Below are 26,170 nucleotides of genomic sequence, written 5' to 3'. Positions count from 1 at the left end.
GAAGGAAGACAAAGAAACAGTATCGTTGTACGTTCAACGTTATCCGGATAAGTGGAAAACAGCGACAAATGAGGTGGGAGCGTCTTAGTGGCGTCTAGTTAGAAGCTAAATACGATTATTATTTTTCTTCGTGGCATCACAGTTGGAAAAAAATTGCCTTCATTTAGCACGTGACGCTGAAATGGCAAAGTATTTAATTTTGGCAGGAGCAGAGTTAGAAGCTCGTGATAAAGTACTAGCAATTAATATAGACATAACCTATCATAACAAAAATATTTTAACATATCGAATAATAGGGTGGAAGAACCCCATTTCTTGAAAAAGGAAACAAAGAGTTGATGGAAGTTTTCATTGAGAATAGTTGCGACATCCATGCTTAAAGCCTCGTAAGCACAGCTGCCAAAGAGGAATAGACGTAGGTTACGCATTCGTTTCCTGTAGTTTGGAGACGCATTGACTGATGCGAGCTGTCATAGCCGTTTGGCCATTGTAAAACGGCTCGTTCAATTGGGATTACATGTCAACAATAATGCCCTTCAACATGCATGTTGGAAAAATGAAATTGAGATTGCAGAATATTTGCTGTCAGTTGGAGCAGACATTGAAGCTGTCAATAACGTGCAGATATAGTTTGCAAATATTAAAAGCGTATAAACGTCTTTGTAGTGGGAAAGAACGCCGTTTCTAGAAGCCATTAACCGGGGTAATGAGCAAATAATGAATTTTCTAATTGGGAAAGGATGCAACATTTATGCAAGAGACGTAGTGAGATACTGCTTTGCAGTATATATATAAATTTGCTCCAATTTTGACTAATGTAGAACAAAAGAGGAGCCATTGAAATTGCTAACTCTAGAAATCGCTCTACCTTGAAGGCAAAGCTAATAACAATTTTTCGCGAGAAAGAGGAAAGTGGACAAGGTATTTTTTGCATTGGTTGTATTTGAACAAGCTGTTGTAGGCTGGGCGGTCTACGGATAAAAGAGCCAAGGTGACTAAAACAAAACAAGAGGTGTGTCATTTGAGGCTTATTAGAAAACTAAAGCCTAGTTCACAGATGTCGGCTAGCGTAAAGTCAGGGTTGTTGAAGTCACAATGCTTCTCTAGGCCGTTTTTACAAAGTAAAAGCATTGAGTGCTGACGCTACGTTCGCCCAGCCTCGTCATTGTGAAACAGGCTTTAAGAAAGGGGGAAGTAAAAGGAATACAGACCTTTGTGAAACCTATTCCATAGGGTGAAAAGAGGACTCTTGCAGAAAATGTTCCTTCTTCTTTTAAAGTCAGTGCAATCTTCATTATAGAATACCGTACCAGTTTGTTAGCCCCAAAACATTTTATGTCAATAGACCGGAGTAAACAAAATCGCTTCTTTCTTTGAAGGAGAGAGTTTAGACGTGTCGGAACTTGTGTGAAATTACCGGTAATAACGAGAAGATTCCTTAATTAGAACATGGCTTTCTGTTTACCAGCCTTTCTGTGGGCTGCAAACTCGACCTGAAAATGCTGAAATTGGGAGGAAGTCAAATGCAATTCTTACAAGAGATCTCCACGCTTCCCAACAGGTACTAGAGGAAGCTGTAAGTAGCTACCTAATTGAGGTATTCAACTAGCTCACTGGTGAACTTCATTGTCAATTTGATGCGGCAAGAGAAGAGAGAGACGCCGCGCGCTCAAAAGTAATAGCTATAGAACAAGAGAAAAATGCAATTGCTTCCGACAAAGCTCAAACAGAAGTTGATCTTGGTAGAGTTAAGCCAATGTACAGCATGAATTGGAGGTAACTGTTAATTTTTAATTTTAGAGAGGATGACGGAACGTTGCATTCAATTACAGCAGGAACGCAACGAAGCAAGACTCGTTGCGGAAGAAGAGCAAAGAAAGTCGAGAAAATACAAAGACGCGTGGCGAATTTCCTCTACAGACATCGAAATAGGTGACGTCAAGCTTGGCGGGGGATCATATGGCGGTAAAGTACGGACTACAACCTAATGAAGAAAATCCTAATGAAGAAAATCCTTATATCTAACGCTAGATGTTCGTATTGGTCGATGGCGGGGCTGCAATGTAGCGGTCAAAACATTCTACGATTTCCTTCGAGTCGACGTTTATCTGCGCCGATTGGAACAGGAAATCTCTATCTGTAGCCAAATTCATCATCCCAACGTCGTATGTTTGCTAGGCGCCATTACACAAGACGACGTCCCACTGAGAATAGTCACGGAGCTTCTCGAAGCATCTCTCTATGATGTCATTGTCGCTGTTGATGGACGTCTCTCTCTTAGAGAGCAAGTCGACGTTTCTGTTGGTTGCTCATCTGGAGTCTTCTATCTCCATAGTCTCGATATTCTTCACGGAGACATTCGATCGACGAATGTCGGCTTGACGTCTTTAATGGAAGCAAAAATTTGCGATTTAGGCGCAGTTCGCTTTGCCGACGCGTCCAGTCTATCTGCAGGGCCAATGAGTCCTGAGTACGTCGCCCCGAAAAGACTTCATGCGGGTGAGCACAATACTAAGACGGCTGACATCTGTATAGTCTCGGCGTGATGTTCATTGAACTGATGACGGGAGAGCAACAAGCTGCAACAAAGAGAATGGCTCAAGGAACGAGTGTTCGTCATTTTCTCATGAAGCGCCTTTGTCTAGGAATGGTCGATCTGAACTATTCTAAGAGGCCTTCAGCTTGGGAATGCCTATTCAGGCTTGAAACTCTTCAGAGAAACGACGACGATTACAGAAGGTGCCCGGCGAAGAGAATGGTTAAAGGTAAGATGCACGGGGAGTCGCGCGTGGATCTTGTCAGCCAGCCGTGGTGCTAAGATTTACGTTTCATTTAATTGATCTGAAATGTCTTTTGCTCGCGAATTTCTGACCTTGCGCTCGGTATGATATTCTATTCAATCTTTGCTATGCTGTGCTCGAGTTGATAGTCCGCTGAGAGCTTAGCTTGGAGTATCTTCTCTGTAGATGATACGGGAGATATCAGTGAAAGGACCGTTATTCGCCTCTTGGAGCATTTGCTGCCCCCTCTCGCAGTCCAAGCGGCGAGAAAATTAGAGTAAGCATTCATTCGCTTGCCTCGAAACTCAGCGATTGCCACGATGAAAGCAGATTCGGACGAGATAGAAAGAGCTTGTAATATCCCGGATAAAATAAATGCAGAAGGAAGGAGTCGTATTAGTCAGCATATCGATTGCTCTCATACCATCGTAGAGAAGCGAATCTTGACTTTCAGTCGAGAAATGTCCGAAAAACGGTATTTAATTCTTCCCAGAAGAGACTCGCGCTACAAACGCAACGGTTTCAGTTTGATTCACAAGAAACTCCGTCCCAGCGTCTCTTTGGCGCGGTTTAGTACTCTAGAGGCTGATTCGAAGTTGAGAGCTTGCATTTAGGCTACCGCCATTCCAGCCCGATAGAGATGCTAAAGTGTCGATCATGTGGTCAATTATGTAGTTCACCTGGTGTTCGGGAAATTAACGCCGCAGGCTCTCCATCAGACTGTTGTGGACACATGTATCACAGCGAAATTCCAAAAAAGTAAAAAAATCCATAAAACGAACAGACATGATACATGATATGGAAACTACTACAACGCAACAGCTAAAGCCAAAGTAAATTTTTTGGGCAAAGTTTGCTTAGCGGCATTTCGCATTCTGACGCCTTTTCATTTTTCATGTTATGGACGTACCTGGAAAATTGACGAATTCCTCTCTTGCAGTCTTGGTGTGCATCTTCGCATTCGACTACACACTTAAACTTTCTCCTCTTCTTCTCTTTCTTCTCACACTTCACTTGCTCGCACTGGGATCTAGCTTTCGCACAAGCAGACAGCTTTTCAGGCCATTTTTCTACGTGAGATGAGTGATCTAGAACAAATTTGACACCGTCTTCTCCCTGCACGTGATAACTTTCTCCAATTTGAAAAGTCAGTGATCGAGAGCAGACTAGTCGCATCCAAAGCGCTACTCTAGCACCTCGATTCAAGTCACGCTTTCCGTGCTTCAATATCTGCAGCAAAAGAATTTTCAACCATTGTCGACATTAGAAAAACTTACGTCCACTAGCTTGACTATTATCTTCTGCCATTCACCTTTAGTGACGATTCTGAGAACTTCAACACGATACACTAAAGATAAAGCCCGATTGGATCCAGATTTGGGGCATTCAAATAAAAAATTATACCGTAGTCGTGGTGCAAGCATGCGTTGCAGAGCCTGTTCATAATAGGCTCAAGTTTCGGACAACGGCCTAAATTTTTATTGAACTAGCCTTTAGCAAGACCTTCGCTCTATCACCTGCACAGCAGACGCATAACGTTTCGCGACCAGCTTCAGGTTCATTGCAGAGTACGGCTAAATCAGCTTCTGCATTGTTTAAATTGTAGAAAATGGTGCAGCTTTGATCTATACAAAAAGATCGAAGGTTTTCGAACTCACTTCACTCCTATTTACTAACCTTTGCGGTTGTTGTAATAGACCTTTGCACTAACAGGAGTAAGACTTCTAACCGCGTACGCAACATCTGCTCGAAATGTGAAGCACGTACGTTGTTGATCAAGCGATGAACCAATCTATAGCAGAAAATAGGTATTTGAAAACAACCAAAAACAAAGGGTGTTGAATTTCACCTGATCAAAGTAAAATATCACGCCTCGTCCTGATATTTCAACAGATCGAAGATAATTAGATTTTCCCCAAGTTTCTTTGAGCTGAACGTTATGTTATGCAAAAGGCTGTAGGTAAGAAGAGAAAATCTACCTCTTTCACGCAATTTTCTCGGCCCTCCTTGCAAGCAGCGTAACCGCTTGGCAATTCAACTTCCACTACCGCTTCGTCCATGGACAAGTCACCAAGGTATCTTTGAAGAAATGGAGACATAGTGTCAACGATTTAGAAACGGAAACTTACTGAACACAAACTCTCAATGCAATTGCGCTACCGAAAACGTATTGAGAGGAAACCGACAAATTAAATTTGCAATTGTCGTTTCCGGTTATTGCTTCGTTGTATTTAACATGCACCTTCAAAGAAAATTTCGACACTCAAACGATAAAACGCTCACGCATTAAGAAAGCACCTGAACAATTCCAAGGCCGTTCCCTGTTGTTTCTACTTTGACAATGTCATTGCGAGGAAGCTGAGTAAATAATAAAAAATACTCAAATAGTCTTTGAAACCTCAAGACGTAAAAGAGAACTGCCTTGCCTCCAATGTTTGAACCAAGTCCTTATTGGAGTCGTTAACTCGAAAAACCTTAGCAAGAGAATTGTTTTCTGATGCTGTTACGCTAACTGTTAGATCGCATTCAAACGAAACTTTGCTAGCAAACTTAGAAAGACATCTTAGCGCTGCGAAGAAATAAAAGCATCAAATTAGATTTGAACGTTGCCTTTTGAAGTGATCGCACCCGATTTGGCGTATGATGAGAATTTTTAACTTCCGTTTGTTCACCGTTTAACCACTTTGCCAAGGGCCTTGCTTCTTTAATTCTTTCGTCGTCGACAAAGGCGCATAACGCATACGCCGTCGTTTCAACAGAACTCGTATCAATGTCATGAGAGGACGCTCCGTCCGACGGCCAAAACCTTGATCCATCGTCTCCTTATAGGTAATTATTATATATACATTTCAAGAAAACTGATTGGCAAAGAATAGACTTACGAAAAGCTGACACTACGTTTAGAATATGCCTTGCTTTGGTCAGCATATCAGCTCTGCACTGACAGAGGCGGCACGTTGTGCACGCTTTGACAAGAGCACCATAGGCAATGGCTTTAGTAACGCGTCTTCTAAGAAGATCTCTTTCCACCGAAAGCTCCAAAAATTGAACTGCTTTGCAAAAGGCCGTAACAGCGTTCTAAAAGATGTCTACATAACTCACACCCTTGTTATGTCAATCACGCTCTGTACCGGGAGAAAAAGAGGATGATTCGGCGCATGGCAGCATTCTAATGCTCCGCTTACAATATAAGCAGATACATACGCTTGTCCATCACTCTGTGAATATTTACAAGATCTTTGAATGTAATGAAAATTTGCAGAACGTACTGTCACATCCGTGGAAAAGGAATCTGACTTAAAAAAGACACCACTTTGAGTTTGCCTATTTGCCAGAAAATTAACAAGGCTTTTTATGACGGCGTCATCGATTGCAACATCGCTTCTAGCATCACAGAACGTTTGCAGTGCAAAAGCGCTTAGCCTAAAATGATAATATAAAACAGTAAATCAAATCGAGTATAGGGACATTGTTGAAGCAGGCGATCGTCGATCTTTTCTAAATACTCCCATTGGCGATTGGCAATTTAAAAGAGAGTGATATCCTATTTTTAAACTTATTATTTTGAGATTTTCCTAATATATGTTTTTTACCTTATAGTATAGCCTCGATTGATGAATACCGAAATTCTGTCGGCAAGTGTCTAACCATGGCAATTTGGGATCCCAGCTCTCAGCATTGCCCAGACTTCCAAGAAAATAATTTCCTGTGATCGAGAGCCAAGCTCTATCCGACCCGGCAATGTAGGTCTCTGGCAATCGAATATAAAAAGTATTGATTTGTTTCTTCTTGCCAATAGCGTCGCACTGGCGCTAATAGCGCCGTTTCGGACAGAGATCGCAGTGATTTTCGTCAGACCACGACACGGCAAATTTGTCGATTAGTTGGTCACAGCAATCTCGCTTTGAAAGCTTCTCGGCAATTATTTTTCCAGAACAGTTCTTGCTTTGGCCAAAAGAAGAGTGAGAAGAGCCTCTGTAGCAGTAACCCTTACGAAAGTCTACAACCAAAAGGAACTCTTTTTGAATCTTTTAAAATAATTTATGTTACCTTCAGGACCGATTATAGACGTGCACCAATCCTTCGTAGAAACAGAATTAATTTCTAAGAAAAGCATAGCCGATCACTTCATCGATGGCTTTGAGAATTTACCTTGAGGATCCAGCTCAGCACTTAGAGAATATTCTTTAGCGGTGCCTTCAGGCTAAAGAAAAAAGGCTTTAAGTTCAAGGCAAAGCTGTGCCAATAATTAAGCACGCTACAGTATATAATGCTCATAATCAATGTAAACCATTGCTAGAGCGAAGTAATGAATTAATTTTGAAAGACACGCATGTAACCGTTGCACACCTACCTCGACAAATATGAATGTCTCTACATCTTCTCCTGAGAAATCAGTGGTCAGGCGAACTTTCAGTTTCAACTTTCCTTTCCTAACCGGAACAATTGGAAGCAGCACCGTCTTGCTGCTTTGCGCGCCAATGAAAAGGCATATGGCATCGGTTGATTCATCATATCCAGCAGTTGTGCATATGTCTTCTCTCGTTACTAGAAGTCTCAGGCACGCCTGCATTTTTCATTAGCTTGCAGTAATACAAGAGCTCGTAGAACAAGCCCATCTTAGACATGCAAATACCGTTGAATTTGTCCGTTCATCGTAATTGTAGACCGTACAAGCTACTGTAGCTTGCTCCAGCCTACGTAGTGAAGTGGGTAGGCGACATTCTACAAACAACGTCTTAAACGCTCTTAAGCGAATTGGATCTGAAGCACAAAATCCTTGTTCCGAAAGAATTTTAAAAATCCTTGAATGCTTCATTCACTAATAGTACTCGGAACGTTGAGAAATAGAGATCTATCTTCGCTCCGTCTAAAACAACTTCTAAACGCAAAAATAGGAGAAACCTTGAATTACTCAGTCGTGATTTCATTGTCGTATAGCCAAACGTGAGGAAAATAAGACCGTTTGTCGAAAAAATCAGTATTTTCGTTTTTCAATATTGAATAGGGATTTTGCTCTTCCACATTTCGACCTCTTCGCAGCCTCTCTTCTCATTGGCTTAAGTGAATAGATTTTCTTTAGAATACAATCCTTCTACCTTCTTTAGGGACGAAACTTTCAGAATCCGCGGATGTCGTCACGAAATAGATTCAGTCCCGCTGCGGCGAGTTCCCCGGTTCTTGCAAGAAGTTCACGGTTGCTGTCTTCTCGTCCGGTCCTATCCTTGGACCCTGAATATACGTGCAAGTTTATTCCTTTATAACAAAAGCGTTACAATACAAACCGATTAGGAAAATTTTCTGCGAACTCACCTTGCTGAGACGACGTTTCTCGTTTTGTGCGAGATTTCGAACATTCTTCACCTACAACAATTAAAATTCTTTACGCCGACCTTTCACGTATCAAGAATTATTATTTCCTACCGTCACGATCCACAGGTGACATGATTCCGCTGCTGAGAGACGTCAGTCCTATTGACTTTTTAAAAAGAACGTGAACGTGAATTTTTGCTATCTACTCCGGCTACACTAAAAACTCCTACTCCATTTATTTGGTAATCACATGACATGTCGTAATGAAACTAGAAAAATTTTAATTAAATTGAAACACGCGAGACCAGTCTATTATTCATATATACCTCTTTTGCTACTCCGCGTTTATTGTTAACTAGGTAGAGTGATTCGTCGACCGCCAAGAGTGCGATGCTGGAATACGCCCCCGCAGTTAGTGCTAGTTGCACGCCCTGTCCCGGTCGAACAACGTTATCTCTAGCATGACTTTGAAGCCGTATCTACAAAGAACTACGTATCAAAAGGTGAAACTAAATGGCTTGTGGTCGCACAGCATTGAAACAACTTTCTTTAATAACGTCGGCGCAGAGGAAATCAGAAATTACGGCAGATTTTCCGTTGCACTCGGTTACGTAGTAGGCAGCGACGCACAACGTTTCACAGAAATATGAGTTAATTTTAACTTGAAACGAAAATATCGGCCCGTTCCTGTTTCTTTCGTTGAAAGTATCTTGAACTTTTCCACAAGACATTACCACGACGTGAATATCAAACTATAAGAAGCAAACAACGATGGCCACAAGAAAAGAAATGATGTGTTTCGTTATACCTGGCCATTTGCATTATTTTCTCTTGACAATTTCAAAAATTGCAGGACTGCCTTTTTTAAACGGTGTTGGAGTTCGTGTCGTAACTACAATGTAGTGGCTGCATGACGTTTGATATGCTTGGAGTTGACACACTTCTTCTGACAGTTGACCTCCTACGCTACCCTAAGAGTGCACTTAACATACCTACCTACAAAAAATACTTTACTTTTGCGCACCCTGACAGTAAGTTGACTTGCTCTCGTGTCAATTTGGAGCATAAACGATGCTATTCTATTTTCATCAGAACGCTCTCTTAGTGACTTTCCGTCGTGTCCCGTAACAATCTTAATGTCTTTCTGAGCTGCAGATTCTCCGTTAGCGTATTTTGCCTGAATCTATAAAGAGCTTAGACATGTTCATGTGCCACCACTTGAACTAGTGTATACTCTAAGTTCGTAAGGCAGAAGAGGTGCGTAGAAAGACTTTGACAGACTGCAATCAAGTAAGATGGGAACGGCAGTAAAAACCGCTGATTTATCTTTACTGCTTTGACCGATATGGCTAGCTCTTTCGGTTACTTCAGCAGAGATGTAAAGCAATTTTCCCTCCGGAAAGACTCAGTAACCGTCATTTGGAAAGGTCAGCCGTTTTTTTCCTTTATCCTAAACTCAAATTCTCTTTTTTTTCATTTTAAACGTCTTCCAACTGCTTACGTTGATCGTTATTTGAAAGAGCTCTGTTCTAAATGTTTGAACCAAAGGGGAGTTCCTCTCAGCTACTCCTAGAGTGACGTTGAGCCTTCCTACAACAGGTTTTCCATAGGTATCTCTAGAACAGATTATGCTAAACGAACTCGTTTAGAATATGAACATAGAGCAATACATGGATTTCACTCCGACGTCGATGCGGTCCGACGACGGACTGATAACTCTAGGTGGAGTAATCACAACCTCGATCTTGGCAAAACTAACAGTAAAGTACGTCAAGGCAAATATAATTCGTCCATATAACATAGCATACCAAAGTCTTCAACTTGAAATTGAAAATTTGAAATCACGCTATTCTAATAATGTCTTTTAGTTCTGCCCAACACATGAAATACTTAATCAACCTTGCAGCCATATTTAGTACGAATAATCCATTTTCCAACCAAAGGGTCGTGTCCAAGATTGAATGAGTGCTTCTGAAACTCTAAAACCTCAGGTCCTACAAGTATACTAAAAGCACTGGACTTAGTACTTGAGGCGGTCTTGAGAACAAAACGATGAACAGTCAAGGCTTGCGGATTCTAGATGTTAGTGCACTGATAATACTACGGTCATTCAAACTTCAATTGAACTTACCTTGATGTCAAAAATAACCTAAAATAGGAAAGAAGCAATTAAATTAGGAACAATTGTAGGGGCCTCAAAGAGCAGAAATTTATTATCTATCAGCATAAAGCTCTGCGAGGCTTAATTAAGAGTCATTTGCTAAACAGCACCTCTGTGTCATCATCCAAAAGCGTATGGTCTGGTTTTACAACAGCAACGAAAATTCTCACTAAAAAGAGAGTCCTTCTTTTAGAAACACAGCTTACAGGACAATTTGTACCGTCATCGTCTCTTCTGTAGACAGGTTTGTCAGTCTGTACAAAAACTGAAATTGATTTGAAGCTCAGCACCACGCGTCGTCTCTCATTTGTAGGGCAATTCGAAGGATTAGTTATAAACTTGACACAGGCGTAACGTGTCCCTCCCTCGCTCGGTTCGGTGACGTTCATGCAAGGAATCTGAAGGAAAAAGAGTCTTACGCTGTCTTATTAAAATTCTTTTGTTTACTCTGAGCTTGAACTCTCTGGTGCCTTTGGCAACAATTACGGAGTTTGATCCGTTTATAACAAAGCCGTCAAACGTTTCGATTTGGACTTTGATTGGGAGAGCTTGCTCACCAAAGACCGAAACGGCTATCGTCTGCTCAGTTCCAACTTGCAAAACTTCGGGAAAAAGGACGACGTACCTCGGGGGACTAGGAAACAGGAAAAATTAGCTCTCGAAGATGGCACGACAGCTGCAAAGACGCTTACCACACATTCCCAATAGCTGCTGTAACAAGAAAAGAAAGAGCACACAACTTCGCCAACATGTTTGGCTTGGTTTCTTCTCGCGGCCGTCCCTCGGCGAGTAGCTTTCTATTACAAGTCTGGAGAGTTGAGATAAACGAAAACGACGTCGAGTCAAAGGAAAACTTTTCCAGCAAACGCGTTTAGGAAAGGAAGTACACGAATGCAACTAAGAAAAGTATACGGTAATGAGTTTAGGGCGGAGCACGCATCTCCCACATAGGATCTCACGTGTTGATTAATTAGCGGCTGCTCCGTTTTTGAACAAAGAATCAAACACTTTGAACAGCACAAGTCTTTATAATTTCAACCTTTTCGTCACAGGACTTCTACGTCTGAATAGCTGACGTTTTACTCACGCGAATCTAACAGAGATAATCAACAAATATATCACATTACGACTCTACGACGCGTAGGCACCAAATGCGTTCGCAGACCCTTTCAGGCACGGTGTGAAGTATCCGAGAACAAAAAAGGGCCTACAAACCTTATCACAACGACTGAATTTCTTCTGGCATTATATTCTCGACAAAGCTCGGACAAAATAGAAGAGTTCTGATGCGATAAAGTTCTCAAGGTGTACCTAGACAGAGATCAAAATTTCTGAGCAACGGCAAAAAAAAGATCAGTTTGAATTTTACTTGCAACTGCGGACAGACAGCAGACGTTCCAGCCCAAACTAATGACGCTGAAATAGAATGTCGTCATTAACAAGTGAAGCAATATACTTAAAAGCAACGCAAAAGAAACAAAACGCGTGAAACACATCATGACATACTAGATTACAGAGCAACGATGCATATTAATTAAGAAAGAACAGTTCGATTAAACTTACCTACCACAAGAGAGTCGCCGAACAGCAATGACTCTGGAGTCTGGAAGTTGTTGCAAATGGTTTGCCCAGAGGTTCTGTGAAGAAAGGAGTAAAGAAATAAACATTTTTAAATAGCTGGATACATTTCCCATGTGGCTTTCATAGCCAAGAACATCTCCATTTAGTCTCAATAAATTTTCGGTTTCACTTTCGATGTGTGTGCTTTGTCACTGCTACGTACTACAACTGCCACAAGAAGCAGATGCTATAGAAACATAAAAAGACAAGAAAATGATTATTTGATGAGGTGTGCTTACAGTCCTTCTTCCTTAATTTCCTCAGGATCTTCCTCGCCTTAGATGCCTTTGGCTTTCTTCCCTTCTACTAGCCGTCCCACTTACTCCATTGATGTTCTAGTGTACCTGACGAATATGAGTTGAAGCAATATACAAGACAGCTGGACACATATACCTAGGAGAAATTCTACGTTTCAATTAGTTCATTTGATGTTGTTTAGGGACTCGTGCGTTCTACATGTCATCACCACTTTTACCATTTCAGCACTATGTTCCTATGCAAAAACAATAAATACAATGGCTGAAAATGTAGTCTGTACCTTGAAGTTCACGCTCTCAACTTGCGCTAAGCTCGTACAGTATTTCACTGAAAAAACAATACGTTTCAGACAAGCCACTCGACGCTAAGTCGATAATGATGACGGTCGCGCGAGTGTCGTGGTTCGCGCCGCTACAGAAATAGAGAAGCGACTGGAAGTTTTCGGCCTTCACGGAACGCCTTTACATTTTGGTAACTAAATGAATCTACTGAGGCGGGTGAAAAGCAATCCAAAAGATGGTAACTGGACTTTTTTTCAGATCTTATCCGGGATATAAACAGTTCGACGGATCTCGTCCGAATCCGCTCCCATCGCGGCAATCGTTGCCCTTCTCGGCGATCGAATGTGTTCTCACTTGCTTTCACTCGCCGTGTAACCAGCGAAAAGGGTGTAACTCTTGCTGGAAGGGTCAAATGAAGCTGGTTTCTTTCGTACCTCCCGTATATACGCCTCAACCGAAGTCGAAAAGCGCTCTGTGACCGCCGTAAAATGCCATTCGCTACAACGAAGTGCACGGTGAGGGTGAAGGCAGACGAGAACTAGCTCAGACAGACGATGTAATTTTTTTCGATAGGAACAAACGTACATATTCATTATTGTGATATACACTGCATCGAGACAGCATCAGATATGTGAAGTTTGGGATTTTTGAGAAGGCCCATAAAGGAGTGGACTCGAGCACAAGCCTCCGTTTATACGGCAAGTAAAAGAGAAATTAAAATTGTTGGACGAAATGGCACTTGCTCAGTCCTTTGCAAAGCCCAAGCCAAAGAAGGTAAGGGAACTAAAACATCTATAGTATTAATTTTGACTATTTCTGTGTGGCAGCTGGTTAATCTAATGGATTCAAAGAGACTGCAAGCATTTGGCTGGCAAGCATCAAAACGGAATTAATGTTTCACACAGACATAAATAAAGTATTGCATTTAGAAGTTTGATAGTTAACTAAGGTTGTAAAACGCGTTTAGATATATGCTACTAGCTCTTTCGCTTTTCATGTCCGGTTCCAAGGAACCTTTCGTGAGAAGTGATCAGTACGAATTATCACTTGAGACAAAGCCTCAGTCTAGCTTTGCCATGAACGCAAGCAACCGCAGTTCTTTTCTTTGCCCACCGCTGAACGGCTCGACTCTGCTATTTTCAGAATTCAAGTATTCCACGCTGACAAAGCCAGGAGTGGAAGTGGCTTTCTGGGTGCTTGCCATCTTGGCCATTATTCTAAACGCACTTGTGATTGCTGCAAGATGCCGGTATTCTCGTTATCGTACTTCGCCCCTGTCTCTTTTTCTCGTCAACTTGGCGGCGTCCGACTTTCTTCTTGCAACTGGGAAAATTTTTTTTCTCGTTGCAGCGCAACTGGTGACCAGTTGGTGCGACGAAGCAACTGACACGACAAAGAACCTCTGCTACGGCGCCCACATTTTGTCCAACATTTCTATTTCGATGACGTCCCTGATGTGGTTAGCAGTTTCCAGTTTTGCTTTCAAGGAGATCGTTGGCTGCCTTTGCTGCTCCATTAGTCCTACCTCAAAGCGCTCCACTAGTGCAATTCTTTTAATTCTTTGGCTATTTTCTGTAGCATACGCTGTGTACATGACGCTAAGCTACACTCGGGTACAAAATTTTACTATTGAATACGGTGGACGCTCGTTTTTGAACTGGCATACGTGCTGGGCATACGATATGGCCCCATCAGGTGACGAAGCTGCTGCGCGCAGAGACCTCATACTTCTTAGCTTCTACGCTGCAATTGTGATTGTTGTAATTGTTTTATACTTGACCGTTGTTATCGTCGTCTACTGCACTACAAAAGCGAAAGAAACCCAGTTTCGAAGTCGACTTGGATGGACTCTTATGACGGCAATTTTGTTTGCGGTACCTCTCGTTCTTGTGCAACTCGTCTGGAACTACCTTCTAGTTTTGAATGCTGACGAACTTGGTGATCTTCTCGAGCGCAGCTATGCGAAGAATCTTGGCATAGCTGCTGATTTTTCGCTTATTTCTGTAGCTCTGTTGACCCCTCTTCAATTTACTGTACTGACAAAGATATGCTGGCAAAACCTCTTTGGATTTAGCTGTAAGTGTCTTCTGAGTGAAAGAGACCACCGCTTTCCTCCCACAAGTTTAGTGGATGAAACCGCATCAATATTTACAGATGAAAGTAATACACGAGGGAGTGTCCTTTCTTCTTGGGAACTACAGTAGCCTTAACTAGCTGATTCCCGGTGTCTCTTTCGATTTGGACGCCCTATAACAGCTACTACCACTGCCACAAGCAGACGCTCTAGAAACACAAAGAGACAATAAAATGACTAAATAAATTATCAGTGGATGACGTAATCTTATTTTTCTTCTCTTTCCTCTGAATTATCACCTCAGTTGGTTCCCAGCTACACTCGGCTTTCTCTCCTAATACCCGCTGACGCGCTCACTCAATTGATGTTGGAATCCCTAACGAAAATTACTTCAAAGTAAACCTTAATTAATTAAAATCCCATACGGGTAGAATTTGACAAATAGAACACATGCGTGACCAGTTCCAAGAGTGAAAAAAAGATCAGTTTGAATTTTACTTGCAACTGCGAACAGACAGCCGGAGGTCCAGCCTAAACTACTGACGCTCACATAGAATGTCGTTATTAGAGCAATATACAAGACAGCTGGACGGCAGCTGGAAACATACACCTAAGAGAAATTCTAGCTCATTTCATGATGTTTAGGAACTTGAATGACTGCACGTGCGTTCTACATGTCACCGCTTTTACCATTTCAGCACTATGATCCTATACAAAAATGATAAATATGTTACAATAGCTGAAAAGATCTGTGGTCTCTACGTTCAAGTTCACGCTCTCACCTTGCGCTAAGCTCGCATAGTATTTCAATACGCCTCAGACAAAGCTACTCGACGCTAAGTCGATGATGATGCCGGTCGCGCAATTAAGTGTCGTGGCTCTTCGCGGAAGAAATAGAGAATTGACTGGCAGTTGTCGGCTTTCCTTGTGAATTGTAGTAACTGAATGCATCCTCTGAGGCGGGTGAAAAGCAATCGATGACCTGGTAACTCGACTTTTTCCAATATATCCGGGATATAGACTTTTCAACTGATCGCGTCCGAATCCGCTCCCATCGCGGCAATCGCTGTCTTTCTCGGCGATCGAACGCGTTCTCACTCGGTTTTCCTCGCCGTTTCACCGGCGAAAAGGGTTTAACTCTTGCTCCAAGAAGCAAATGAAGCTTGTTTCTTTCGAACCTCCCGTATATAAGACGGAGCTAAGATTTTAGTCGTTGAAGGGAAGCGACTGGCAGTTTTCGGTGTTCACGGAACGCTTTTACATTGTGCGAAGTGAATTCATCCTCTGAGGCGAGTGAAAAACAATCGAAAAGCTGGTGAACTCGACTTTTTTGGCCTGGCTTCCTCACCCGAAGTCGAGAAGCGCTCTGTGACAGCGGAAAACGGCTATTTGCTTTGCTGTTTCTTCAACGACGAAGTGCGCGGACGATCTTAGTAACGGTGAATTGGGGCGTCATGTATGATATTATGATATTCAGTGTGATACGTACTAGTCGACAGGTTCTATTCTTTGAGTGATGTAGGAAAATAGAGACGCCATTGAAATTTCAAATTGTTCACGTTACCCCTCGCGAGAGGTGCCGGTGGGCGTAGTCACCGCCTACGGGGTCACCGCCTATGTCGTCTACGCGACGTGAGCGGTTCTGCCGTATATTTTATTTTATCGGCATTTTGTCGTTCCCAAATCGAAATGAGAATTTTATGGAAGAGCAATGGCGTTGTCTACTTTGTACCCCACAGTAGTACCATCGCTAAGGAGTGATTTCCCGCACTACTCTTAGTATTTTTCGCTAGTGAAATCGCGAATGTTAAGGTATTTTTAATTTTTATTCAAAACAGTGCGCACGAACATTCGAAGAAAAGAAACAGCAGCAAAAAAAGCGAGAAAGCAGTTTGAACGGCTGTTAGTGGAGGTTCATTTGATGATCATCCTAGCCATGCATACTGCGGCGACTAATGGTATGAGCAAAGGAGGAACACGTACAGGCGTTTCCCCGCTTGTGGGAACTTCTTCGGCAATACATTTTTCGGTTTCGCAGCAATAGGACAGCGTTTCGTTTCCTCTTATACTTTCGGGGTCATTCTCACACGTCCGTCTGATCGAAGGTTCGTTGTTGCTTAAGTATTCGTAACCGCAGCACTTGTTTGGGCATTCTGTAGTTTGATCGCACCGTTGATCGCTTTTGCTTTTTGGTACGTTACAGTGTAAGCAAAGGAGACCATCGCAAAGAGGAAAAAGAAGAGAAATTATAGCGAAAAGAAGAACAGGTGTCATTGCAACGCCCCTTTGCTTCCTGAATCCGGGATAAAGAAGAACTTTCAGTTTCGGAGGGAGCTAGTCACTCTTCCGAGATGAACGCTCAGCCTGAGGTGAAGACCTTGTTTTTGGTCATTTTGGTATCAGGTAAGCTAGATATTTTGACGTGCATGGAAAGAGGGACGCAGGCTTTTAAGGTTTTTGGCGTGTGCTTTGATGCGACTCATGCATCGAACACGCGCGAAATTGCCTGTATAACTAGTTTAATATCTACTGTAGTTATAAAAAATGATGCTTTCACTGTTCAAGCTGTTGAACACGCGCAGATCGACCGCCTATATGAATTAGGGCGTAGCACGTAGCTGGACATAGTATGCAAGGTATCGTTTCCTTGCTCTGCTAAGGCGGAAACGACTCTTTAGTTTTGAAAAAATACATTGCTGATTTGTTGCTTAATTAACACGTCCTACTTTCGGGTTTTTAGTGGACATTTTATGAGGTAAGTAGGGAAGTATAGCCCACGGAACCAGATGCGTGGGAGAACGTTAGTCCCTCTTTTATTTTTGAAAATCATAAATTATTTTTAATTTATGGTTTTATTTCGCACAATGTCCTCACTTTTGTATGACAACAAAACTATAGTCACCTATGTAATCAAAATTTTTTTGCAGCGCTGTTTTTTGTTGACTGTCAGAGATATCGTGCCTTTATATCAACAAGATTTTCGTATCTTGTTAAAGGCAAACCGTCTCCACCGCGTTTTTTTACATGCTCAGTTTTATCAAATGACAAGAGTATGGATTTACAATTTTGGAGAGACCAAAGCATAATTATTCCTGCACCTAACACGGCGACGTACGGCGTGAAATGTTGGAGTCCAATTCAAACGACAAATTTTCTCTACAATAAGACATGCGAAATAGAAATAAAACTAGACGTCGTAAGCATTGACGAAGGTGAATATCATTGTCTCCTTTTTGTTAAAGGAGATAAGAAAGCCAGAGCATCACAAAAAGTTACAGTTCTTGGTAATTTTTTCAATTTTTTTGTGGCGTGTTACTAATGCATTTTGTTCCAGGCGCTTACAAGTGCTCTTTTCAAGTGCCACACTGCGAAAAGCACTTATGTCCGTATTACAACACTCCCAAGTGCCAAGTTTGTGAATCGCAGCATGGTCCCTCAAGTGGAAACGCTTACCAACTGTCACCGGACGGCACAGAATGTCTCGGTAATGTTTCTCCTATAATTCGGAACACTTTCTGACTGTGTATTGAATTGCGTGTGTAGTGCGCTGTTCCTGGAAGGGCAACTGGTGTTGGCCTGGCAGTTGCACCAGCACTTCCACAACAAATGACACCTGTACGTGTGCTTCCGGTTTTATCAACAGCCCTAAATGCGATCACAGTTGAGTATCTAATCAATTTTGGCCTGCGTATTTTACTTGCTCTTTTAGTTGACGTGTTACCTGTAATTTCCATTTTCGAATCTAAGCCCAAAGATTCTTACCGTGTATCACTTCCGGTTTATGAAAACTTTATTAAGGAAGATCCCTACTACATTAACGTCACAGTTATTGCGGTTCATCGCACGTCGCTAAGTAACTACAGCAAAAATAACCGACCGTGGATAACTAGCTTTGTGGATGGAATTGTTTCCGTTAAACTGACAGTGAGAATTTGGCGGAGAAACCGTACGTGATATAAAAGTTGTAGCTTTACCACTATATAGTCGTCACTTACGCGGAATTAGATGAATATTTGTAACGCTTTTGGCTAAGAAGCCTTAAACGTTTCTTAACTAGTTTCACAGCGCAGTTTTCGTATTATTCAATACTTTTCAACACTTTGATATTTGGCATTAAAATTTTCCTACTTAAGTTAGCGTTAGAAGTTTAGCGGCGTCGATTTTACAACTTCTCTGCTACTCTTATTTTTTTGTGTTTTTAGAAATATTGAACGTCTTCGTCAGCAATGTTTCAATGACTTGTAACAAACCGTTCTCGTTTTGGTCCCCTGCAAATGTTGCTTTAAATTGCGCAAAAGAAGTTGTCGTGCCTTACTATCTTTATGACGGGGACAAGTAAGACGTATTTTTGTGCAGTTAGTTATAAGTCTTTTCTAAATGTTTTTTTGCGCTTCAGATTACAAACTGAAGTTTTTATTAGCAACGGTGCCCACATTACGATCAATGACTTGGACTGGGCTACTTTTGATGTGCACTATTATACGGGAAAAACTTTGGCCAAAAGCTCAATTTATACATTAGACCAAAAAAAGCCGTTTGTCTTAGGTAATTCAGCGGATTTTTTTGCTGTCAATTTTGCGACTCAGAAAAATAACTTGTCAGTGTTTTGGAACTGGAGCGCCTGGTCTGATGGCGTAGGTAGCCAAGTCAGCAAAACGTTCAAAGTGGAAATGTATGAACTTGAGGAAAAATACTTTAGGCAGTATTGGTGGTCACAGTTGGTCAAACATATTGTCGAAAAATCTCAACGTAGTGGCTATAAAGATATTCCAAAAGAAAATGGAACAGCTTCATTTTCTTTTCCTTCAAGCGGACTCTATTCCTTTATACTCACAGTTAGTGATAACGTTGGTAATGTTCGTCTGTGTCGACGACTCGCTTTCTACAGCAGCAACCCAAAGGTAGCGATTGACGCGAACTATCCTGTTTCAATAACTAATGCAAAAGTCGACTTCTACGGGCACTCCTGGCAACATTTTTCTAAATTTATTTCTGTAAATTGGAGTGGTCATTTTGAAAGTCGGTCGTTTAATAGAGCGTTTGACCGTTTCCAGAGAGTTGGTGACTTTGTTGACGTCGACTACTGGTACGATCAGCCTTCAGTTACTCGTGTTGTTGCTAACGTTACATTGCACTGGACTCGTACCTCGGGTCTTACAAATAAGTACGGAGTTGTTGTGCTGAAATGGGCACTGACGAACTTGACTGCGCCTGAACCCTCGGAAAAACAATTCAAGGCGGCTACGGCAATGGAATTGACTGCTGAAGCAATGACGATTTTTCAAAATTTTCGCGACGGTGACTCGATTCGGATTTGGTTGAAAGCCTTTGACTGGTTTGAAGCATTTGCTACGGCCAATTCCACTGTTTATGTCGATACCACACCCCCGTTAATCACTGGCCTGTCTTTGGGTAATGAACGTTCCAATCGTTCTTTTGCGTTTTTCAACACAACTCAACTTCATCTACTTAACTTTAGATTTTATTCTTACGATCCTCATAGTGGTCTTCAGAGACTGCAGTGGGTAGTGAAGAGCTTGTCTGATAGAAGGGAGATAGACAAGGGATTTCTTAGAATTTCTACCGTTTCAAAGGTATGCCGGAAGTGTCACTTTATATTTTTTGTATGACCGATATGATTCTAGGAAAACTGTTCTCAAATCAATTGCTCTTGTTCGGCCACTTTTAGTTGTGTGGTTTCTGCTTTTTTCGGAAAAGCGTCGAGTAGCATTCCCGATGGTCAACAAGGGCGCTCGTATTCTCTCTCTATCATCGCTACCAATAACGCCGGATTAACTCATATGAAAGATTTGCACTTTATAATTGATGTAACCAAACCTATAGCCGGAGACGTAATTGACAATGTTCAAGGAGCCATGGACATTGACTATCAGCAGTTTTCCACCCTCTTTGCATCTTGGCATGGTTTTAAGGATCCGGAAAGCGGCATTTTATTTTATAATTACGCCGTAGGCAGCAAGTGTATAGGTACTGACGATTTGATCAAAGGGGAAAACAAAACGGCTTTGCCATGGCTATCAGTTGCCAATATGATTCCTGGAAAGTACTTTGTGTCTGTCATAGCTGCTAACGGAGCCCTTGAGTTTTCAAGCGTCGTCTGTTCAGACGGTATTGTGGTAGATAACACGCCTCCTCTACTCACGGAGATTCGGATTCAGCACGCGCGAAGTGTTCCTGGTCTTATACGCCAACACAACTTGTCGGAAATTTGGATTATTGATCAGTTTCGTCAAAGGATCGGCGTCTTACCGTATGACATGGCAGGCCTGTGTGCTAATGTATCCGCCACGGTAGATTCGGTTTCTCTTTATCCTCTTCTGTCTGCAGAAACAATTAACAATTTTTCCAAATGTCAACCTTCTTCTTCTGTCTTTTACACAAGCGTCAGCGGTTTGGTGGACGTTTCTTGGAACGGTGCTGATAACGAAAGCGATATTTTTGACTACGAAGTCGGCATTGCAAAATCGGTTTTGGAAGACTTTCCGAGCTACAGTGCATTTGTCTCAACAAAAGGTCATACCTCGTACTTTCAGCATATAAGTTTGCTTGATCACGGCATTCAATACTACATCGGAGTCAGAGCTGTAAATAAAGCTGGTCAAAGTTCGACGGCCTTTGTTGGTCCTATTGTTGTTGACACGACGCCGCCTCTTTACAGTGGAAAACTGTCGGTATCCCAATCCAAGGAGAATTTTAGTTTGGTGTGCAACTCATGTGGCTTTGAAGATCCCGAGCAGGAAGGACATTCTTTGTCTCTTCAAGTAGCTGCTGGAACGTCACCTGGTCATGAAGACGTGATACCTTTGACATCTTTGTCTGCTGTTGGACAAGAAAACTGCTGCCCATATTGTGAATGCTTCAAGTTCGAAGCAGAGCCTTTGGCATCAAAACTTTATAAGAATAACATCTTCTTTCTTGTAATAGCAACTAACTTGGCCGGCTTGTCGCAAACCTATGCTTCAGAGCCTTTCACGCCCGTTCTTCGCAAACCGGCTTCTGGTATTGTTTTCGACGTGAAATCTGTTGATGATTCTCTGAAAAGGCTTGACATCGACTTTCAGTTGAACACCAATTACAACATCAGCTGTTGGTGGAACGGATTTACAAGATCTTCAGCATTGTTTGCTGGCGTTGGAACGTCTCGGGGCACAGACAACTTGGTCACTTTTACTAACGTTGACCTTAACTCTCATTTTGCTCATTTTGCTAATGTCTCGTTGGTTGCTGGAATATCTTCTTACTTTTGCAATGTAAAGGGGCGGAACGAGTTTGGAGAAACTCTGGTAAGTTCTGATGGCGTTCGCGTTGTTAAAGACGTTTTAAAAGGAGTTGTTTTTGACGGGAAAGGCTGCAGGGGGCCTTCTTCTTTATTGAATGCTAATTACACTCTGAAAGAAGGCAGTTGCCTTGTTCAAGATGATGGTGGCCTCAGAGGTAATTGGTTTGCTGGTGACTGCACCACTCTTCTTTCTTTTAAGACCATACCTGGCCAAAGCTATGCGATATCGTTCGCTGTTTCTAAAAGTGACAATGTGACGCTTTCTGTTTTTGCTAACGCTAGAAAAATTGCTAGCGACTCGTCTTACATCTCCAATGAGACTTTGGTATCTGCTCAGTTTCAGACTGACGCTTCGGTGTCGAAAATTGTTATTACTTTTGCTAAGATGCCAAACGATTCTTCAATGAGTCAAGCCAGAGTCTCAAACGTCTCTTTTCGCCATTGCTCTGAAGACATCGATTTTCAGTACAGCATTGTCGAAGCATCAGCGCACTGTCGAATTCCGTATCATGAAGGAGTTTCATTTTATAAATGGAATCTTGTTTCAGACGAGCTAAATGGTGAAGTTGTTATTTCGACGGGTCACTCTGCAAACAACTGTCAAGCGCCTGTTACTCTTTCAGCTGATCTTATTGCCGGAAAAAGTTACCGATTTATAGTTGAACCGTGCAACTCTGAGTTTTGTTTCGATGCGATTTCGTCGGACGGATTTTCAGTTATTCATTCGCATCCCATTCCTTCTTTGGTTTCGGTGTCAGACGTCCTATCAACAAGCCTTCACATGTACAATTTGTCAGTTTCTCTCTCTCCCTTTAAAACATTGGCAAATTCAGATGTTAATTTTACTGTCAAGTTTTATGAATGGGCAGTGGAAGACAGATCAAGTCACATGCTGATTATCCCATGGACTCCGTTGAGCTTTTTCAGTCCAAAGAAAGCAGTGACTTTTACTTCTAGCCTTCATTTGCCGTCAGCAGCAAGCCAGCATATTAATTTTGTTGTCAAAGGGTATAATGAGGTGGGTCTCAGCTCAGAAGCTAAACGCGTTTTAGAAGTACCCGAAAAGCTTAGACGAAAACGCCAGCTTGTCATTGACATTGACACCAGTCTTTCTAAAAACAATTGGACTGACTTTCAAGGCACAGTGGATGACGACGTGGACTATACACAAAATTTGAAAACAGTAGGTTTTTTTTGGAAGAGCAATACTGCGAAGACTGTCAAATGGATTTTGCTTTCCGACAAGCGTCAATGGGCTTCATGCAATAGCAGTGCGTACGCGCTTAACTGCGGCGTAGCAAACGCTTCTGTTGTCATTGTCAGTGGCTCGTTAGAACCTAATCATCGGTACTATTTCTGCATATTGGATGCGACCGCTCCTGACTCTTCTCAGTCAGTTTGCAGTGACGGAGTGACAGTAGATACCTCTGCGCCAGAGCCGGGTCTAGTGGAAATTGGGGGTACTTATAACCAGTATCAGACATACAGCAACATGATGCTTGTTCGGTGGAGCGGTTTCTCAGACGTAGAAGAAGAAAATTCCGATATGCATGTTAGCGGAATCGAACAGTTTTGCGTTGCTGTGGGTAAGGTCTTCTTCCTGCGCATATTTATGGAGCATGCATGTATTAGATTGTTTTAGGAACGCACCGAGAAGCTGCTGACATTGCTTTTAAGTGTGTTCGAGAAACGTCTATGTGGCTATTTAGTGACCTTCACTTGCAAAGTGGCTCAGCTTACTATGCTTCAGTTACCGGTATACTAGGAAGACCTGACCGACTAAAAGGTTATTATTCTATTCTCTCTGCAGCAATTGATTTTTCTGGTTTGGAGACAAAGGTATCTTCTTCAGCGATTTTTGTGGATACAACTCCGCCGACGGCCGGAACAGTTTCTGTTTCCGGAGGTGACAGAGGGCACTTTGGCAAAAACTCTGACGTGACGTGGCAATCCTTTGATGACAAAGAGAGCGGAATCAGTCATTACGAATGGTGCACCAGCTCTGACCGCCGTTCTTGCGATATTCAAGCAAGAAGAGTTACCAAAAAGAGTCACGGAATAATAAACTTCGGCAATCTGCTTTCCGGCCATGTTTACTTTTTCTTAGTTGAAGTGAGTGAAACGCAGCTAGCGGGACAGTCATCGATATCATTCCTCTTTTCACCTCTTTAGGCACATAATTATGCTGGTTTAAAAACACAAGTGTTTTCCAATGGGTTTGGCTTTGATGAAACAGCTCCAGAAGTCGGTTTTGTTCAGGACGGACTTTCTGCAGAGGCATGTATATAGCATGAGTATGCATGTTATATTTTATTCCGGTCTATTCTTTTGTATATAGGATAGCGACTACACAACAGAGTTAGGAACGCTTTCAGCGTCGTGGGATCACTTCAGTGACTTTCAATCTGGTGTAAGTCACTACTCAGTTGCTTTTGGGACACTGAAAGGAGACTCTGACGTATCTGATTTTCAAAACGTAGGCTTAGCAACAGGTAATACTATGAGTTTGCTTTTCTTTTTTCCGTTTCTAAACTTGCCTTTAGACATTCAACTTCACGGCTTGCCTTTAGTTCCTGGGATAAGATATTTTGCAACCATTGAGGCGTGCAATGGGGCAAATATGTGCCTGCATAGTTTCTCCGACGGAGTCATCGTTGATCCCTCTCCTCCTCTTCTCGGTGTCGTCTGGGATGGCCTTGACATTGAAGACGTACAGTTTCAAGGAACAGAGTGAGACATTGCGCTTTACTCTAGTTCTTTAAGTCAATGGTAATTTTTCTTTTTAGCGCTTTTGTTGGTGGAAAGTGGTTTGGTTTTCAAGATCCTCACTCGGGCATTGCTTACTTTAGGTGGTGCGTAGGCACAAATGTTGGCACTAGCGATATTGTTTCCTGGACGAAAACATTTGCTAAAGAGGGAGTCGGAATTAAAACAGGGCCCGAAAACGTACCAGAAAACCGCATGTTGTACACTTCAGTCAAGGCTTATAACCCAGCTGGCCTGTGGTCAGCCGCTTCTTCAGATGGATACATTGTTGACAAACAGCCTCCCAAAGTTGTTGATAAAGCCAGAATTGTGCCACACTGGGGATCATTGAATCGCGGCACTCAAATAAGCCCTTCATTTCTCACTGCAAGTTGGAATTTTTCTACTTCTAGCAGATCGCCTGTGACAGAGCACATTGTAAGTTTCCACACGGATCGCAACGCTACTGAGGCGCACGAACCATTGATTCTTGGGAGCCAAAATTCAGCGACGTTTACAAATTTGGCTTTGGAAGATGGCTTTCTATACTACGTAACTGTGACAGCCTGCAGTAAAACTCGCCTCTGCACTCAAAGCACATCAGATCCAGTTCTGATTGACTCTTCGATACCTCACTCAGGAAGATTTCTCGATTCGCTACGCTTGGAGAAGCTAAATAACGTTCAGAATGTTTTTGCTTCATGGGTAGGATTCGTTGACAGTCACTCTGGCATTAAAAGCTACGTTTTGTCTGTTGGCGATTATTACAGCGGCTACAATTTGGCATCAAATGTTTCTTTTCGCCATCTTGGCGGTCCTGACTCGATTCAAGAAGCTTACATTCCTATCAGCAAAATGGTGTCCGTAAACGGCAGACTTTACATTTCTTTGTGGGCTATAAATGGTGCAGGCCTCAAGAGTGAACAGGTTCAAGTTAGCGCTTTGGCTAATAATGAATTTCTTTCAATCGAATATCACTCTTGCCCTGTGGAAAGCTGCAAGGGAGAATGCACTTGTTCAATCTTATGCAAAATTCCAGCGAATCTGACTTGCTCCAAGATACCTGATTTACCAAATGCCACTGTTCAAGTTTATGACTCTCTAGACTATGAACAAACAAGCAATTATCAAGCTTTGAACTCGGCTTTGTTCGGCTCTTGGAAGGTGTCTAATGCAAGTTCTTTTCGTCGATACCAATTCAGCGCAGGTACACAAGAAGGACCGGGATATCATGTCTTCGATTTCTCCCGTGATGAAATTTGGCACGAGGCCGGATATTCTACAAAAGCTATTATCCCTCTAAAGCCACCTAGGCAGTTAGGTCATCGATACGCCTATTTCTTCTTCGTTCGCGCGTGGTACAACAGTACTCATTACGTCATTTTCCAGTCGCCCGGCGTGACAGTCGATATGTCTCCACCTTCAACGGCACGTGCAGTGCTAGACGTTAATCCAAACGTTGAAGGCGATGCGGATTTCACAACCAACGCCACTCATTTAGCCGTAAGCTGGAAGCAATCTTTTTCTGATTTCCAGTCCGGTATGGATTATTTTCGTTGCGGAATTGGCTCGGTTGCTAAAGGTAGGCATATCAGTGAATTTAGTGGGTTCTGGCACCAATAGATTTTCTATCTATAT

At 42.2% G+C, this 26,170-nt stretch overlaps 2 protein-coding genes across 2 annotated transcripts in view; one reads left to right on the top strand and one right to left on the bottom strand.

The window, feature by feature from the left end:
* Positions 1 to 3,513: 3,513 nt before the first annotated feature.
* LOC136199248 (complement C3-like) lies at positions 3,514 to 12,674 on the bottom strand. Its single transcript, XM_065989422.1, is given in 50 exon segments — positions 3,514 to 4,010; positions 4,058 to 4,128; positions 4,185 to 4,250; positions 4,298 to 4,405; positions 4,458 to 4,572; positions 4,630 to 4,710; positions 4,760 to 4,859; positions 4,910 to 5,022; positions 5,079 to 5,138; positions 5,207 to 5,342; positions 5,386 to 5,602; positions 5,663 to 5,858; positions 5,912 to 5,998; positions 6,050 to 6,203; positions 6,304 to 6,335; positions 6,374 to 6,579; positions 6,613 to 6,780; positions 6,831 to 6,884; positions 6,933 to 6,984; positions 7,135 to 7,347; positions 7,417 to 7,585; positions 7,901 to 8,036; positions 8,094 to 8,144; positions 8,205 to 8,259; positions 8,324 to 8,362; positions 8,420 to 8,572; positions 8,624 to 8,845; positions 8,930 to 9,064; positions 9,118 to 9,276; positions 9,328 to 9,543; positions 9,595 to 9,709; positions 9,764 to 9,836; positions 9,839 to 9,847; positions 9,902 to 9,944; positions 9,993 to 10,072; positions 10,121 to 10,169; positions 10,225 to 10,242; positions 10,365 to 10,423; positions 10,475 to 10,652; positions 10,702 to 10,888; positions 10,947 to 11,151; positions 11,214 to 11,347; positions 11,403 to 11,565; positions 11,624 to 11,759; positions 11,818 to 11,891; positions 11,940 to 12,061; positions 12,114 to 12,218; positions 12,268 to 12,367; positions 12,413 to 12,543; positions 12,598 to 12,674. Coding segments are annotated over 41 exon segments (4,842 nt in total). The 5' UTR covers positions 11,006 to 11,151; positions 11,214 to 11,347; positions 11,403 to 11,565; positions 11,624 to 11,759; positions 11,818 to 11,891; positions 11,940 to 12,061; positions 12,114 to 12,218; positions 12,268 to 12,367; positions 12,413 to 12,543; positions 12,598 to 12,674; the 3' UTR covers positions 3,514 to 3,602.
* Positions 12,675 to 16,802: 4,128 nt separating this feature from the next.
* Positions 16,803 to 26,170, top strand: part of LOC136198925 (uncharacterized) — an 11,735-nt gene continuing 2,367 nt past the window's right edge. The window contains exons 1-14 of the mRNA XM_065988993.1: positions 16,803 to 16,890; positions 17,415 to 17,771; positions 17,822 to 17,971; positions 18,031 to 18,147; positions 18,197 to 18,433; positions 18,690 to 18,822; positions 18,884 to 20,081; positions 20,133 to 23,373; positions 23,430 to 23,543; positions 23,598 to 23,899; positions 23,960 to 24,064; positions 24,126 to 24,279; positions 24,331 to 24,517; positions 24,574 to 26,114. Coding sequence (XP_065845065.1) covers positions 16,839 to 16,890; positions 17,415 to 17,771; positions 17,822 to 17,971; positions 18,031 to 18,147; positions 18,197 to 18,433; positions 18,690 to 18,822; positions 18,884 to 20,081; positions 20,133 to 23,373; positions 23,430 to 23,543; positions 23,598 to 23,899; positions 23,960 to 24,064; positions 24,126 to 24,279; positions 24,331 to 24,517; positions 24,574 to 26,114 — 7,888 coding nt within the window. The 5' untranslated portion in view covers positions 16,803 to 16,838. The remainder of the gene's footprint in view (positions 16,891 to 17,414; positions 17,772 to 17,821; positions 17,972 to 18,030; positions 18,148 to 18,196; positions 18,434 to 18,689; positions 18,823 to 18,883; positions 20,082 to 20,132; positions 23,374 to 23,429; positions 23,544 to 23,597; positions 23,900 to 23,959; positions 24,065 to 24,125; positions 24,280 to 24,330; positions 24,518 to 24,573; positions 26,115 to 26,170) is intronic.

The sequence above is a fragment of the Oscarella lobularis genome, chromosome 20 (genome assembly GCF_947507565.1).
Source record: "Oscarella lobularis chromosome 20, ooOscLobu1.1, whole genome shotgun sequence".
In the NCBI taxonomy this organism is placed as follows: Eukaryota; Metazoa; Porifera; class Homoscleromorpha; order Homosclerophorida; family Oscarellidae; genus Oscarella; species Oscarella lobularis.
Note: the sequence above shows the minus strand (reverse complement) of the source record. Positions and strands in the feature narration are given on the sequence as shown.